The 17275-nt window shown below is 36.9% G+C and overlaps 2 protein-coding genes across 2 annotated transcripts in view; one reads left to right on the top strand and one right to left on the bottom strand.

Annotated features, from left to right (window-relative positions):
- CABLES1 (Cdk5 and Abl enzyme substrate 1) overlaps window positions 1-17275 on the top strand; it is a 124602-nt gene that overhangs the window by 101870 nt on the left and 5457 nt on the right. The gene's annotated exons all lie outside the window — the stretch shown is intronic.
- The window catches only part of SLC35D4 (solute carrier family 35 member D4), a 47953-nt gene that overhangs the window by 26443 nt on the left and 4235 nt on the right, over window positions 1-17275 (bottom strand). The window contains exons 3-9 of the mRNA XM_087707187.1: window positions 15901-15978; window positions 10382-10463; window positions 8443-8520; window positions 7610-7635; window positions 3761-3812; window positions 2917-2965; window positions 900-945 (exon numbers count right to left, since the gene is read on the bottom strand). Of these exons, the coding sequence (XP_087563313.1) occupies window positions 900-945; window positions 2917-2965; window positions 3761-3812; window positions 7610-7635; window positions 8443-8520; window positions 10382-10463; window positions 15901-15978 (411 nt within the window). The remainder of the gene's footprint in view (window positions 1-899; window positions 946-2916; window positions 2966-3760; window positions 3813-7609; window positions 7636-8442; window positions 8521-10381; window positions 10464-15900; window positions 15979-17275) is intronic.

Below are 17275 nucleotides of genomic sequence, written 5' to 3'. Positions count from 1 at the left end.
ACAACTGATCTGGATGAGCAGAATGCATCTGTTGAAAGTGTCCTCCTATTATGAGGTGTAAGAACTTGATGGAGGGTCCTTTCTGCGGACACCTCACTTTTGGAATAAAATGTCTCCAGAAGCAAAAGTGACTCCCATGCTCATTATCTGAAAGCAAATATAAATTTTGTATTTTTGGAATATCTTTGGTGGGCATTGGGTGTATGGAGTTAATGAAATCAGAGTGGTTGTTACTGTTTTCCATCAAATTATGTATCAATTATTATGTTGTAGACCTGTACTCTGCCTGGAGTCCCTAAGAACTGAGGTAATCAATAAATTTTATACATAAATAAATCTACTCCTACATTTTTTGTTCTAAAGTTTATTTAATAACCATAATGAATGGTAAGGATCTACTGAGCAATATTTCCATTCATTACATCTGTTTCTAATAATATACCTTTCAAACCAGGTTTTTCTAGGTACATTGGGACCAAAAGTAACTTCCAGAATTTTCAACTACTACTGGATAGGTAAGGTAAGGTAAAGGAGTCCCTGTGGATTTTACTCCACTAGTTGTTGCCAACTATCAGTGGCGGTGTTCATCTCCATTTCAAGGCCATTGAAACAACGCTGTCCAAAGACATTACCGTCCCACCAAAGTAGTACCTATTTATCTACTGGATAGACTGACTAAGAAATTTTAGTTCTAATACATCTTAAGGGTATCAAACTCTGGAAAGTTAGCCTATACTTGCAGAAGGCAACCATCAATTTCTTCTTTGTCTCCTTATTAATCCTTATTAGTCTTTTATATTAATAATATAATTATAAAGAGCTAAAGATATAATATTTTTCCTTCTCCAGACCAGCTAGAATTACTTTAAGTATTCCATATTCAGAAAAAATAAAATCACCTTAGAGAATTTGGTTTCCACAACTTGTGAAATACTTTGTAAGCCCCTATGAAAGAAAAAAACACAAAATGCTAATACGTTCAATGTTTGTTCAATGTTTATGACACTTGTATGCCGCCCTATTCCCGAGGGACTCAGGGCGGGTAACAAACAAGGCGGGAGGGGGAGAATACAACGACAGAGACAAAAACAAATACAAAAAAACAGATTAAAACAACGCAACAGTTGCAACAATTCAAGTGGGGCTGGGAACTCATCAGCCCCAGGCCTGCTGGAACAACCAGGTCTTGATAGCTTTGCGGAAAGCCTGAAGGGTGGTGAGGGTCCGAATCTCCATGGGGAGATCGTTCCAGAGGGCCGGAGCAGCCACAGAGAAGGCCCTCCCCCGAGGGGTCGACAGTCGACATTGACTAGTGGATGGTATTCGGAGGAGGCCTAATCTGTGGGATCTAATTGGTCGTAGGGAGGTAATTGGCAGCAGGCGGTCTCTCAAGTACCCAGGTCCAATACCATGTAGGGCTTTAAAAGTAATGACTAGCACCTTGAAACGCGTCCGGAGCCCAACAGGCAGCCAGTGCAGCTCGCGGAGGATAGGTGTAACGTGAGTGTACCGAGGTGCACCCACAATCGCTCACGTGGCTGCATTCTGGATAAGCTGAAGTCTCTGAATGCTCTTCAAGGGCTGCCCCCATGTAGAGCGCATTACAGTAGTCCAGTCTTGAGGTCACAAGGGCATGAGTGACTGTTCTGAGGGCCTCCCGGTTCAGGTAGGGACACAATTGGTGCACCAGGCGAACCTGGGCAAATGTCCCCCTGGTCACAGCCGACAGATGATGTTCTAAAGTCAGCTGTGGATCCAGGAGGACTCCCAAATTACGAACCCTGTCTGAGGGGCATATAATTTCACCCCCCAGCCTGAGAGATGGAATACAAGGCCAATCTTTGGGAGGGAAAAACACAAGCCACTCGGTCTTGTCAGGATTGAGTGCAAGCTTGTTCACACCCATCCACACCCTGACAGCGTCCAGGCACTGACACATCACTTCAACCGCTTCACTGAGTTGGCACGGGGCGGACAGATACAGCTGTGTATCGTCCGCGTATTGATGGTATTTTATCCCGTGTCGACGAATGATCTCACCCAGTGGCTTCATGTAGATGTTAAACAAGAGGGGGGACAGGACCGAACCCTGCGGCACTCCATACTTAAGGGGCCTAGGGGTCGACCTCTGCCCTCCGACCAACACCGACTGTGACCTGTCAGAGAGGTAGGAAGAGAACCACCGAAGAACGGTGCCTCTCACTCCCACCTCACGCAACCGCCGCAGAAGGATACCATGGTCGATGGTATCAAAGGCCGCTGAGAGGTCAAGGAGCACTAGGATGGAGGCATGGCCCCCATCCCTGGCTCTCCAGAGATCATCAATCAGTGCGATCAAAGCAGTTTCCATGCTGTAGCCAGGCCTGAATCCAGACTGAAAGGAATCCAGATAATAGATTTTTCATTCTCTGGTACAGCTAAGGAATAGATTTAAAAAGGGAGACAAGAGCTATGGTTAAAGATCTATTTGCCTGCATAAAAATCCAAACCTTCTACTACAACATCAAAGCTATTTCTGCTTAAGTTGCATTTTGTATTAACAATCATTTTTCCTATCTAGTACAGATTAAATTTCTTTTCCTAATTCCTAATTTTTTTAAAAAAATTGCCTCTGTGCTATGATCTCCCATTTGATTCTGTTAATTTACTTTTCCATTTTCACAATGCTATATAATTCAGTGTAAAGTTGGGCCAAACATGGATCTTTGGAGAGGACAACGAGATGGGAGGGGAAGAGAGGGAAGAGGATTTTCTATTCCACGACTTTCTTTTCCAGGAGAAAGTACAAAGACCATGCTTATGTAAGCCACCAGATACCATATATAAGTAAAGACAGAAAAGTGAGACTCATAGCAGAGGTGCTACGCGTAGGCCAGAAAGTTGAATTATTTATTTGCTAATTTATTAAAAACTTACCAACACATAGTAGATGTATGAGGGCCCAAAAATAGCCATCTATATCAAACTGCAAAATAAAATATCAAAGTGTCCTTGTTTCAAAATGTGACTGTTACAGTAAGGAATATTTTATTAATAAATAAAGCATCTTATGAATCACTTCACCACAGCAATAGTCTTACAGTTTTCATATCCAATAATATAGAAAAAGCAAAACCAGCAACCTCATCTTTGGCCAACTCTACCAATAAGCAAGTCCAATATATTCCTAAAAGTTAATTCTAAAGAAATTTTTAAGCATTAAGAATAAGAATAAGGAAATACCCTCTGTCACAGAGAACATTTTTTTAAAGAAAATCCAAGACTGATTTTGGCACATTTAAATTGCAGCAAGATGTAAAATGGAGAAGTGCCAAGGAATACTATATTAAATACTATATTAAAATGCATCCAATTTCAGGGTGGGTGGGTTATAAAATACATGCATTATTAGACACAGTGAATCAGAAATGGAAAATTTAAAATACACAATGAAAATGATGTTCTGCATATGTCTGAAGTCATTGAACTTAGTATTGCAATATGTAATACTTCTAAGGGGCCACAAATATATACACTTTTTGTAGACTTGCTTTGCCCACTGCCTGAAATGCAGTAGGCTAAAATGCATGCTGACTGGAGAATTCTGGGAGTCAAAGTCCACACATATTAAACTTGCCAAAGTTGAGAAACTCTGTTCTAGGTAAAATACTCCTTAGTTCAAACCACTTGGTGAAGTTCATTCTCTCATTATTTCATGCATCTGTTACAAGAGAGTTTGTGCTTTTCATAGCAATTCAGGAATTCTTTCAAAACAACTAACCTGTGGGTCATTGAAAGGCAGCCCTCCTGCAGCCACCAGAAGAATCAGCCCTCTGCAATTAAAGATGAAAAGGTCACTTAGCACCAGAGATTCCAAAAAATTATATGTTTTTATTTCAAACTGTAGTTAAAAATAATATATACTTTTTATGTTAACATTTACTCTTCCTTCCAACAAGATGTGCAGATGTCATTCCTGCCACAGTTTTTTTTAATTCTCATAAAAATCCTTTGAAACAGTATCTGGTCCAAAATCCCCAGAGGACTTAATGGCTGACCAGAGTTTTGAGTGCTAATTTATGCCTCAAAGTTGCTTTTTCAAAAGACAACTGGACTGTTTTTTTTTCTCCTGAGGAAGAGAATCTCCACAGACACGATTGCTAATGTACTAATTTAATCAGCTTGGCTTCAATCTTATATTTATCATTGGTTGTTGTTGTTGTTGTTGTTATAACATGGAAGCAAAAGTTGGACTTTGAAGAAACTTGACAGGAAGAGTATTGATGCCTTTGAACACCTTTGAACTTTTAGTGTTGGACAAGACTCCTGAGAATATCGTAGAGACCCAAGGAAACAATTTGACCAAATCAATCCGGAGGCACAAATGACCAGGATGAAATTATCATACCTGGGACACTTTATTCCAAAAGGTTCTAATGCTGGGAAAGGTGGAAGACAACCAGCAAGATGGAGGGGCTCAATTACAGTGGTGATAAGTGCACAAAAACCCTCTGGTTTTTTCCATTTAACATAACACAACCCTAATTTTAAATTGCTTGATAGATTGCGCTGTTTTAAAATGAAATGACTTTTTACTGCTCCTCTGACTACCATATTTCTTGTATTTTATTTTAATGTCACTTCTAATATTTGTTTTAGAATGATTTTATTATGTACTTTAAGTTTTGTTGTCTGGAGAAAAATTATATTTGAAAGACAGCTGAAAAATTATATTTGAAAAGACAGAAGTAAAGATTTAATATTATTTATTTATTCCCTAGTACTATTTTGGTCTTTAAACAGAGGGCAGTAAGAAAGAATGCTCTGGACTGAAATTTACCGTATTTTTCAGAGTATAAGATGCACCTTTTTCCCTCAAAAAAGAGGCTGAAAATTTGGGTGTGTCTTATACACTGAATACAGCATTTTAGCCTCCCGAAACCCCGCCACCTTCACCAAAATGGCCCTGCGGGGCAAGGAAGCTTTTAGAGAGCTCCTGGGGGCTGGGGAGGGCAGAAACGGCCCGTTTTTTGCTCAATTTTACCCCCCCAGCCCCTAGGAGTCCCCTATAAGCTTCTTAAAGGCTATCCATGCTTTTTTTTTACAAAAAACGGGCCCATTTTTGTGAGAAATGGGTCGTTTTTTTGCTCATTCCCCCCCCCCCCAGCACTCTGCAAGCCTTCTAAAGGCTATCCATGTCATTATTCGGGGGGAAACGGGCCTGTTTTTGTGAAAAATGGGCCATTTTTGGGAGGTTTGCAGAGTGCAAAAACTTTTTTTTTAATTTGCCTCTTCAAAACCTTGGTGCGTCTTATATTCCGGTGTGTCTTATAGTCTGAAAAATACGGTAAATGCTATCTTGACAAAGAAATCTTCTTTCTCACCCATACTCCCTGTTTGCCCCATCTCCTTATCCTCCTCCAATTTCTTTTTGAATGAGTTAAGACATATGTCAACATATCCCAGTACAATGATGGCATGGGGGTGGGGGGAACTGCTCTAGTGTCTAGTTGTTCTGGTGTGTAATGCCCTTTAGCATTATCTTGAGGGAAGAAGTTAAAACAGTTTATGTCCAGGATGTGTGGGGTCTGTAGATATTTTCACAGCCCTCTTTCTGCCTCATGCAGTATACTGGTCCTCAGTGGAAGACAGGCTAGTAGCAATTGTTTTTTCTGCAGTTTTAACTATCCATTGAAGTCTGCGTCTGTCTTGTTTGGTTGCAGTGCCAAACAAGCAGTTATAGAGGTGCAAATGACAGACTCAAGTTATTGGATTGGTGAGAAGCAGCAGGTGAGAGGCGCGAGTGAGTTTCAGCACTTTTTATTTCAAGAGTAAGTGACTGTGCTCTGCAGGAGCTCCGGCAGACCAGCCAGCCAATGATAATTGTTTAAACTTCCCGGTGTTTGGGCAACCAATCTGCGGTGAGCATGTAAAGACATGTACATTTAACAATGTACGTCTGTATGTAACACAAATCATTCCTTTATATAGCTGTATCAGCAGTTCCTTGATCAGTCTGACCTTTTTATGTTGGCACAGGGAGAACATTCTTAATTCTGCCTTTTCGATGATATTTTTGATGCTAGGTGTCCATTTTAAGTCTTGAGATACTACAGAACCTAAAAACTTGAAGGTTTCTACAGCTGATTATGTGTTGTCTAGTATTGTAAGAGGTGGTAGTAGAGGAGGGTTTTTCTAAAATCTACCATCAATTCTATTGTTTTGAGTGTGTTTAGTTCAAGATTGTTCTGGTCGCACCATAAGGCTAGTTGTTCAGCTTCCCGTCTGTATGAAGATTTGCCCTTGTCTCGGATGAGACCAATCATTGTTGTATCATCTGCAAACTTCAGTACTTTAACAGAGGGATGTCTTGAGATGCAGTCACTGTATATATAGAGAAAATAAGTGGAGAGACAGCACACAGCCCTAGGGGGGAGGGGGGCTGTGCTAATTGTATAGGTATCTGATGTGATTTTGCCTAGATTCACTTGTTGCTTCCTGTCTGTTAGAAAGTTATGATCCACTTACAAGTGTGGTCAGGCATAGCTAGTTGAATCAGTTTAGTTAGAAGAATATCTAGAACAGTGGTTCCCAACCTTTTTTTGGCCATGCCCTACCTAAGCATCTTTAAAAATCCTGATGCCTTGTGACATATAATTCTTACTTTACTCAAAAAATGAACTCTACTCAAGCCTAAAAAGGTCATTAACTTGGTTTAAGCAAGATTCAAATTACCCCTATTAAAAATCAAATTGTCCCCCTGTGGGGCCTGGGCGCCACACTGGGAATCACTGATCTAGAATGATGGTATTGAATGCCAAGCTGAAGTCTACAAAAAGGATCATTGCATAGGTCCTTGGAGATTCAAGATGTTGTAGGATGTAGTGCAAAGTCATATTAACAGCATTAGAGAATTAAAGACTAGAAAATCTATTACTAAACCACCCTATCAAATTTTGAAAGATGCAAATGCAAATTGAAGCCCAATTATAATCCTGAAAAAAGACTGGTCTGAAATAATATTTTAAACAATCGTATTTTTAATTATAAACACTATGTACATTAGTAATAGATTTTAACAGGATTGATGTTTAACTAAGTAAAATGCCACATATATTGCAACCAACATAAGGTAGATCTCAATTAGTGCAGTTAATGAATTTCACAAAAATGGTTCCATCATTCGAATTTGCACTATTTGAAGTGATATTTCTATCACTTTATTATGCTAATTGTGGAATTCTGGGAGTTGAAGTCCACATGTTTTAAAATTGCCAAGTTTGAAAAATACTGTTCTAATGCACTGTTTTTCATTGAATCGTCCTTTTCTCCATTTTGCACATATGAAGATGAGCAACATCTAAACCCCAACTTCAATTGCACAGGTGTTTGTCTCAAATGCGCTCACATTAACCTTGCATTAACTGAATTTTGAGTTGCATTAAACATGATCTGGTATCAATTCACAAGTTGCACTAAACTGAGTATTGCATTATTCAAACTTGCTCTCATCACCGTATAATATATGATGAACAGTCCTAACTCTTTATTAAATAGAGGATCAATTGTTCAGGTACTGTCTCTGTGAAATTCCATACATTTCTACATTGGACAAACATTGGAAACTTACCTGCAGAGTTTTAGGGTAGAGTTCTGCTGTTAAGAAAAAAAATACAATAATATCAAAAACCTCACTTTCAAAATATGATTAATGAAAGAAACCTTTACCATACTTTTAACTGTCACCTGTTTTCTGACGGAATTCCAATTATTGTGATTTCAGTAATAGAAGAACAACATTTATTTTACCTCACAATCAGGAACATGTGCTAAGCTCTAAGAGTAACTAGCTCAAAGGTTACAACTTATTCAAAGATTTCAGGCTGTGTTTCCTTAGCATCTTCACCAATATACTGGACTAGGCATTCAGTTGTCTACAGATCATATATATCTCTTAATTTTTTTAAAAAATAATCTATAGGGATCCTATATATCACAATTGCAAATGCTAGTAGCAAACTTTCTATCACCAGCTACCCAAACAAATGAAAAGAGAAGGTGTTCCCTCCAAAGATTATATATATCCCACATTGTGGTAATAGAATGTCTAGCAGATGCAAAAGTATTGCATTTAATCCATTTGCATGCATTAATGTCTGAAATTATATATATATATATATATATATATATATATATATATATATATATATATATATATATATATATATATATATATATATATATATATATATGTTATATTTATGCTGATAAATAAATAAAGGGAGAGTAGTATAGATCTATTTCAAGCTATTTAGCTCTCATCAGCTAGCCATACCCAAGTTTTTTGGGAATCGAACCTGTGCTCTATTGCCTCCCAGGCAGGGAGTATATATATATGCTATTTAATTAATTTTATTAATTATTTAATATATATATAAAGGCTATTTAATTAATTCTCCATACCTCTTTGTGCACTGAGACTTCCATTCCATAAAATATAATATCTGCAGCATTGTGTAAGGTAAGAAAGATAGGAATTGGCTGCCAGGAAAGAAAATGGGATCAATAAAGTTAGCATTGCAGACCCTATGAATCAAGCTGCCCATCAGTGTCTCCCCATCTGATGGCACTAAAGGGAGACATTTGATAGGTTTTCAAAAGTCTTCCTTCAGTTTTCTTTGAAAAAGTTTGCTACATACTTGAAGATATCTAAGTTAAAAGTGAGGAAATCAAGACCTTCTTTACACTGCCGATGCTCAGAGCTATCACATGGTATCCCTGATGTGAGGAAAGGTTGCAGTGATTATAGGCCTGCCTCCATCTTTGAAAGAGATGGTATTGTGACTACATCAGAAGAGGCATTGATAGCCTGAGCCACCAAAAAGGAGGGAGGGAATTGTATACAGTATAGTACCGCAGATTTTCCCTGCTAACTCAACTCATTTTCTTATTCCAAAAATGGAATGGAAACATGTGAAGTTTGAAATACTGAATGTCTAGACAAATTAACATAAGAAAATCTTTTTAGATATGAGGTCTCTTTGAAGTGTTTTTCAATATTTTGAGTCTAGCAAATGTTTTCAATGGAAAATGCATTTGTTCTTCTACTATTCTAAGTTAACTGAAGATACATAGTATGCTCAGGACAGGAGTGAGTAAATCTAAGAGATCACAACTGCAAAGGTTTTGTTTAATTACCTGGGAACTTGTGAGAACCAGTATTAAAGAAAACAAATGAACAAGACACACAGATAACAAGCCTGGAAGAATCAGGAAAAGAAAAATAAAAAACCCGGAAACAAACGCAGCTCACAGCTCCACTGCTGGGCTTGTTGCCATATTTGTTGCTGAGAGAGAAGGAAGATCCATGGCTAAGCATGAGTTTTTTGAACTAGAGCACAATGAAAGGAAACACTAGAATAATGTTATCCTAGAAAATCTGACATCAGAATTTACATTTTTTTCTTTTCTGCAGCCAAATTTACACATTTATGCACACACACCTTTCATCTCTCTTTTGCTGTTGACTCTTCATAGGGCCAAGAGAAATGTTTTTTTGCCAACTATGGTTCCAGATTGCCTAGTTCAGTTAACTTTCACCAGATGTTTATTGTCTTTGATTGTCATTTTAGTCCTTTTAGTCTTTCGGAAAGGAAATTATGTTGGACCAATTAGTTTCAGTTCCTATCTCTCCAAATCCATCATCTGATCAATTCATCTGATCAATTCATCTGATGAGACTCCATCTCATTACAAACCTCAGACAAAGAAACAAGCAGGCCAACATATGCCTTTAGGCTCTGTTCTGACAGCAGCATTCTGAATAATATCTGTGATCTTTCAACTGCCAAAAACATCTTTGTCGGAATCCTTTCATTTATCTCCCCCCCCCCTTCATGATGAAGGGTTAAAGGATTTAAGACAAGGACAGGAATTTGAGCCCAAATGTTGACCTTCATGCTTTCATAACTTAATTCACAATTCTTGTATGAGTGGTTTGTAACACAGATGTATGATTTCACTTAAGACCATCCATTGATTTAAAGGCCAGCAAGGTAATAAAGATGAATTTGACCAATTCACTGATGGAATTATTTTCACAGTTATTATGTGTATTGGGCACCACTTTATGAATAATATGTATATTAATCCATGCCACGCATATTCAAAAGCTCAGTCAAATTGCACAGATTTTCTGCAGAATTGGAAGTTAGAAAAGGAATTTACTGACTGTGTACTGTTTGTTCAATAAATCCTATTATGACTTCTAGAACTATCTATTCAATTTTCAATGTGCTACATGTGTCTTTAACTATGGTAATCTTAATTACTTCAACCCTATGCGACATTTGTAGTAAAACATTAATAAAAAGGCATGCCAAATACTATTTGAATATCTTACCAATCTAGATAATGCCCTGGAACCTGAATAAATAATACCCACAAAAAGTGCAGAAGCTGGAAGCCATGATAATACTTCAGACCTGTAACAAATAATAATAATAATCATCCTTCATTTATGTTCATATCATCAGATTCTATTTACGAACCTCAGAGGATATCCTTTTCTTCCTGAATAAAAATAATTTCAGCCAAAGAAAAATACAAGCATCACTTTGATTAGATGAGAATAAAATAAGTAAAGTTAAAATAAATCCAAGGAAGTATGGTGTCTGAATAGTTTTGTAACACATAGATCTGTGTCTGCATTTTCTGATAACTATCTTATTATTATAAGTATATATGTGTGTGTATGCATAAAGTGTGAGTGTATTCAAATGGCCTTATTAATGTTTATATCATATTTTGAAAAGTGCCTTAAAATGTATTTTCAAGAACACTATGTAAGCAGTGCATTTATAAAAACACTTTATATTATAGTCAGACAAAGGGCAAACTGTTTCAATAAAATAAAAACATTTGCTTTATATTTAATTGTTGACCATACTGATTTAAATCCAAGGGTTAGACATAAATCCAATTTAGCTCATTTAAATGATTGCTACCCGATTTATAGTTCAAATTGTTAATTAACATATGATGGAATCCCTTACTACCCTATAACCAGATAAGGTTAACCATAAGTTTGAATATTATCATTCCTTTTAAGGACATTGGTCCAGATAAATTTCCTTAGGACTAATCAAGCAACAGTAATTACACTGTTGGTAAAATCCAATCAGATGCCTCCGTAAATAATCAGAGTCATCTGAGCTGGGAGAAAAATAAAGCATCAAGCTTGAGAACAAGACCTCCATAGAGATCACTGACCACAGTGTGAAGTTTTAAGAATCTTTGGCCATATAAGAAGCAATGGAAAAGGGCACAAAAGTTGTTCCCATGATGTAACAACTGAATTCTGTACTGCCAAGAGGGTTGGAAAGAATGTCTACAACTACAGGAAATGCTTTAGCAGCAATCCTTCTTATGGGCCAAACCATACAATGGTGAAAACCAGAGTCTGCTATAATGACTATGTACCATAGAAGCTATGGGCTGTATATTTTCAACATGTAAGGAAGAAATATGTAATACTGCACAAACAGAAAGCATCACTATATCAATGACTTGAAGGTGACAGATCAAAACTGCAGTTTCATTATTTTTTCACAATGAAGCTTGCCAAAAGCTATTCAATGAAAAAGTCAGAAGCATCAATAAAAAAACCAGTATCCAAACACAAAGTAATTCCAGACTTCCTTTGTTAATGAGCTTAAAAGTCAAGTTCATTTAGAAACTATTTGAGGTTGCTATATAGGTAGGTGCCGCCTTTGCCTGTTCATTCAAAGGAACAGAATGGAAAAGAAACATTTCAAAGAATATATATACCTAATATACCTAATGTCAGCTCCGGCCAGCTCAGAGGCCTGGAGCTGCCATTCAGTGGGGAGAGGACTGGGCCAGCTGCCAAGACTCACTGTCCCACCTACACAAACTGAAGAAAATCATGCTAACAATCCATGATTAATTGCTGGGTGGTTTCGCTCTGGGTCACAAGGTGATGGGTGTGTGAGTGCAGCTTATCTTAATTACCAATATAGCTATAAAAGGTGGTGGGAAGCACAGGGTGGCAGCTCTGACAATTTATTCATTGCCTTAGTGCTTTGTTGGTCAGTCCGTGCGGGAGGAAGAATAGAAACTGCATTTCAAACTATTTCTGTGTTTGGCTGGTTTCATTATCCCTTCGGAACCTGACACCTAATTGAAAGCAAACTTTCAATTCTTGGATATTTCAATTCATGCTGCACAGAAAATAAATTATGAAATATTATAAAATGATCATTTTCAATGTTATTGCAATTAATACAGAGAAAATTAGTAATATAAAAGATAATTAAACTGAAAAATAATTTAAAATTCACAATTATCCCAATTTCACATTGCAGCTCAGAAACAATTATAAAACTCTAGATTATGAAAGAATATAGAAAATGTATGAAAAGGAATACAAATATGCCATATTAGGTTTTTTAATGCATACATTTAAAGAAACAACCATCCAAATAAAATAATTGCAATTCCAGTGAATCAAATATAACATGAATAGAAATAAGAAACTAAAAGAAATCCAAAGTGGTTCATTCAACAATTCCTCATTGTATGTTTTGAGGAAAGCAAATGACAAAAATGGTTGAAGAGAAGAAAAAACTCATTATTTAAGAACTGTTTCAATCATTGTTTTACATTTTTGTTTATTCTTCTTCAATTGGATTATCCAGTTGATAATCAGAGGAATTGTGGGACAAAACTATGAAGGCTGTACTGTGTGTTAAGTGTCACACAGAAATATAGAAGAAGACAGAATGCTTTGAGGAAGTATAATTGCAGTCTTATACAGCAATTGACTTTCACATTGATATTAACATTTTTGAATAAATTAACCATTGTTTACATAAAATTTACTCCTATTATCTGAATTTACAGGGCTGCATTACATGCCTTGTAGAAGAGTTTCTAAGCTCAAGAATGATTCAAATATATTTACTCTTCAAAGCACCTCTGTGTTACAGTTACAAACCTGTATCCCAAATAATTAGTCCACTTGCTCAATTACACTAAGTGATAAACTCTAAAGCAAAATTCAGCAAGCTATAAATTGGATCAAGGTTGTAGAATGAAGGAACAGTCAAAGAAAAAATCAGGTATGAAAAGTTGATAATGGCCCATTCAAAGATGAGGAGAGAGTGGTCTTGCCTATGTTAATGACACATTACCTCAAAAAGAAAAGTTTCTTATCATTGAGGTGTTTCATTAATACATACAAATCAGCTCAATTCTCAGAAAGGAACTGTATCTTTTAGCATATTTAGCTAATGTGCTGATGGAGAATTCTACTTACATATAAAAATCTAAGTAGTCTAAATCATCTATGTAACCATTTACCATATTTTTCAGAGTATAAGAAGCACCTTTCCCTCCCCCCCAAAAAGAGGGTGAAAATCTGGGTGCATCTTATACACTGAATAGTCTCCCAAAACCCCTCCCCGTGCATCTATTTTCACACAAATGGACGTGCAGAGGGTTTGGGAGGCTTGCAGAATGCTCCTGGGGTCTGGGAAGGGCAAAAACAAGTGAAAAGACGCTGGTTTTTCACAAAAATTCTGTTTTTGCCTTCCCTAGCCCCAAGAGCAGTGCAGGCCCCCTAAACTCTCTGCACACCCTGTTTTTTGCAAAAACTGGGCCATTTTTTGCTTGTTTTTGCCCTCTCCAGCCCCCCCAGGAGCACACTACAGGCCTCCCACACCCTCTGCATGTCCCGCTTTTTGCAAAAAAAAGGGTCTGTTTTTCACCTTCCAAACCCCTTTGTGTCATGTTTTTGCTCTCCCCAGCCCCTAGGAGCACTTTGCAGGCCTCTCAAACTCTCTGCATGCCCCGTTTTTCACAAAATTTAAGAAGAGGTACATTTTTATATTTACCTCTTCATAATCTTGGTGCGTCTTATACTCGGGTGCATCTTATACTTCAAAAAATATGGTAATTGGTTTACTGTTATACACTCAACAGTACATGGAGCTGCCTTTGAAGTCTCTTTAGAATTTAGTAAACCTCTGCAGAGGAGCCATAGAGATTGCATCACAAAGTATGTTAATTAAAGCAGGTGTCTCTTGTGGAAGAGTCATACAACTGTTTCAATGCTTTCTTCCACAACTATTGAAAGCCTATAACCTTTTTTTTGGTTGACAGGATTGCTTTAACACAGAGATAGGAAGTGAATTTTGTCAAGTACCGCAGCTTTGCATAATACTAGAAGTAACAGCCTGCAAAGTATTTCAAAGCCCTTTTGATAATCTAATGAAAAACTCCTCTTATGCATTGTCTGCTTGCTTGTTTGTCTTTAGGTTTAATCAAAAGTGATGATGTTGACTTTTATAATACACCAAGTTCCTCTTCCTTTAAGAGATATTGAACATAGATGCTTTTATTGCTAAACTATGGCATAACAGTGGTATTCTTTGGCTTAAATTACACTGACACCTAGTGGAATAAAACTCATAGCTCTAAATGTAAAAAAATAGAGTGAAGAAAATGATGAACAAAATGACTGTCATGTTTTGAAACTTAAGGGAATATTACCAGTCAAAAGGCATTGTGCACTATTCCAAATTGCAGTATTTTACATGGAATAAAATATGACAAAAAGCAAGTGAAAAAGCATGAAAAAAATGTAAGTGGAAGAAAACGTTGTCTAGGAATCTCTTAAAGCTCTAAAATGAGATTGTTAATAAAGGTCAGGAAGTATCCAATCAATTTTTTTGAAAAAAAGATTGCATTAGAGTAAGGGAATAGAAGTTGAACATCTACTGCATGAAATTATACTACAGTTTGGGTTTTATTTGCATATGAATAACCACCTACTCCCACCCGTATCTACTCTCAGGTACAACTAAAATGATAAATAAGTATAATCTTTATTGTCATTGTACTTAAATACAACGAAATTGATAATGCTGACAGGAATCAATATGAATCTCTTACTACTTATAGAATGTTTAAAAATCTGGATAATTGGCTGAAAGCAATAGTTAGACTTAGACTTATAGCAATAGTTAGACTTATATACCGCTTCATAGGGCTTTCAGCCCTCTCTAAGCGGTTTACAGAGTCAGCATATATTGCCCCCAACAACAATCTGGGTCCTCATTTTACCCACCTCGGAAGGATGGAAGGCTGAGTCAACCTTGAGCCTAGTGGGATTTGAACAGCCGAACTGCTGAACTGCAGTCAGCTGAAGTAGCCTGCAGTGCTGCATTTAACCACTGCGCCACCTCGGCTCCTATATTTCTAAGGTAGCTAGCATAAATTTATTTCTTTAATGTTAAGCTTGATTTTCCTTCCTTAGGGAACCTGGCCTTTGTCAAATAATAATCCAAATTAATAAATATTGTAAAAAGCTTTTCACTGAAGGGCCTGGAATGTTGCTGATATTCGAGAAACAGGGTTGTTATGTTTGCTAGTGTTTTTAGGCCTAGATAGCATCTGACATTCAAAAGCAGATTTTTATGGACTTGAGAAATCTACTCAATGTTAATGGAAATTTTAGTGGTAGAAAAACACTCATGGTGCACATATCATGCAACATGCTTGACCAAAATAGGAACCATGAATTTCATGAATGTACGAGAAAAGTCACAGATAACTGTGTTAAAATAGTCAAGATGGCAAGGACGACATGATCAAACCTCTTTTGTTTTTGTTTTATTGCACATAAAACATCCCAATAATAAAAGCAAGTTTTAAAAAATGCCTTTTAAAAAATTTTCACTTCAGAATTCTTGTAATATTAAGGGAGGTGGAATGCGAATACAATCAAAATATATGGTAAAATAAAATGTCTCTCAATGGGTATTAATCTAAATATTGTACTTCAGAGACTATCTATTAACATTGGTTTATTTATTTATGCTGCACTTTCACCTATACCTTGAACTGGTGCTGATCTCAACCCAGCCGATTTTCCAGGAAGCATGTAAGAGAATTCCACCAACAAGTGTCTGCCACCTGTACAACATATGTAAAAAATATAAGTTAAAAAAATTCTGTGATTTATAATTTGTAACAGAGACTTCTGGATTCTGTACAATGTATAGGATGCCAAATTTCAGTTTCTAGCAGCAGAGGCTAGAAACTTTTTTAATCTCAGAGTGTGCTGATATTGCAATTCCTGTGGATTCCTGCTGTTTTTTTATTACTATTATGTTTTTTCCCCCAAATTATTAAGGAGCTTAGGAACAAAGTTACTTATCTAATTCAATAATGTAGGAGTCCCCTTAGGACATCAATAGGATGTCAATAGGACTCTTTCCTAGGCCTGTACTATTAGTGGTAGAGTGTGGACAAGCACATGTTCAACAACGGGAATGAACACTTCAATGACCACTCCTTATCAAAGAACATATGTTTGTAAATGATACCGAAGACATTTTTATATGTCTACCACATGTGATGAAAGACTGAGCCCTTTCTTCTGGGAGTATGTAGATTAAGTTAAATCATGAAGTTGATACACTGGGTAAGTACTAACAAAAATAAACTGTCTGAACTAAGAGACCTTAGATACACAATGACAAATACATTTCAAGTGATTTTCATCTCATTTTTGTAAAGAGACAGATGAGAAAAAGTTTTATTTTATTAGTTTTGTTAAGGTACTAGATCTATTTGATTCCCCCTTATAGTCAAGCTGTTCGCATCTTAACTACTGTATTTTTCAGAGTATAAAACGCACCAAGATTTTGAAGAGGCAAATTTAAAAAAAAAAGTTTTTGCACTCTGCAGACCTCCCAAAAACGGCCATTTTTTCATGAAAATGTCATTTCTTGTCAAAAAAGGGCATGCATAGCCTTTAAGAGGCCTATAGAGTGCTCCTGGGGGCTGGGGGGGGGAAATGACCTGTTTTTTACTCATTTCTGCCCTCCTCAGCCCCCAGGAGCACTCTGGAAGCCTCCTAAAGGCTATGCACGGCTATTTGTGCAAAGGGGGCAGGGTTTCAGGAGGCCAAAAATGCTTTATTCAGTGTATAAGACGCACCCCGATTTTCAGTCTTATACTCCGAAAAATACGGTATATACCAAAAGCTCTGTAACATTAAGAATTAATGGCTTGTTTTTCTTCTTCTTCCCTATTCACATGTATACAAATTGGACTTGTTCAGTTTGAGGTAATGTGTTATGAAAGACACCATAAGCTTACTGAATTGTAATAAATCTAACAAACAGTGGCTTTTTTATGAACTATGGTTGAGCATAAGAGCTACCATATCTAGGCTGCTACTGCTAGTCAGTAGTAACAAAGTTAA

Source organism: Thamnophis sirtalis, unplaced genomic scaffold, assembly GCF_051295495.1.
Source record: "Thamnophis sirtalis isolate CommonGarterSnake01/CBP01778 unplaced genomic scaffold, rThaSir2_p1.2 scaffold_2, whole genome shotgun sequence".
NCBI classification, from domain to species: domain Eukaryota; kingdom Metazoa; phylum Chordata; class Lepidosauria; order Squamata; family Natricidae; genus Thamnophis; species Thamnophis sirtalis.
The sequence above is the reverse complement of the archived record's forward strand: the minus strand, read 5'-3'. Positions and strand labels throughout refer to the sequence as shown.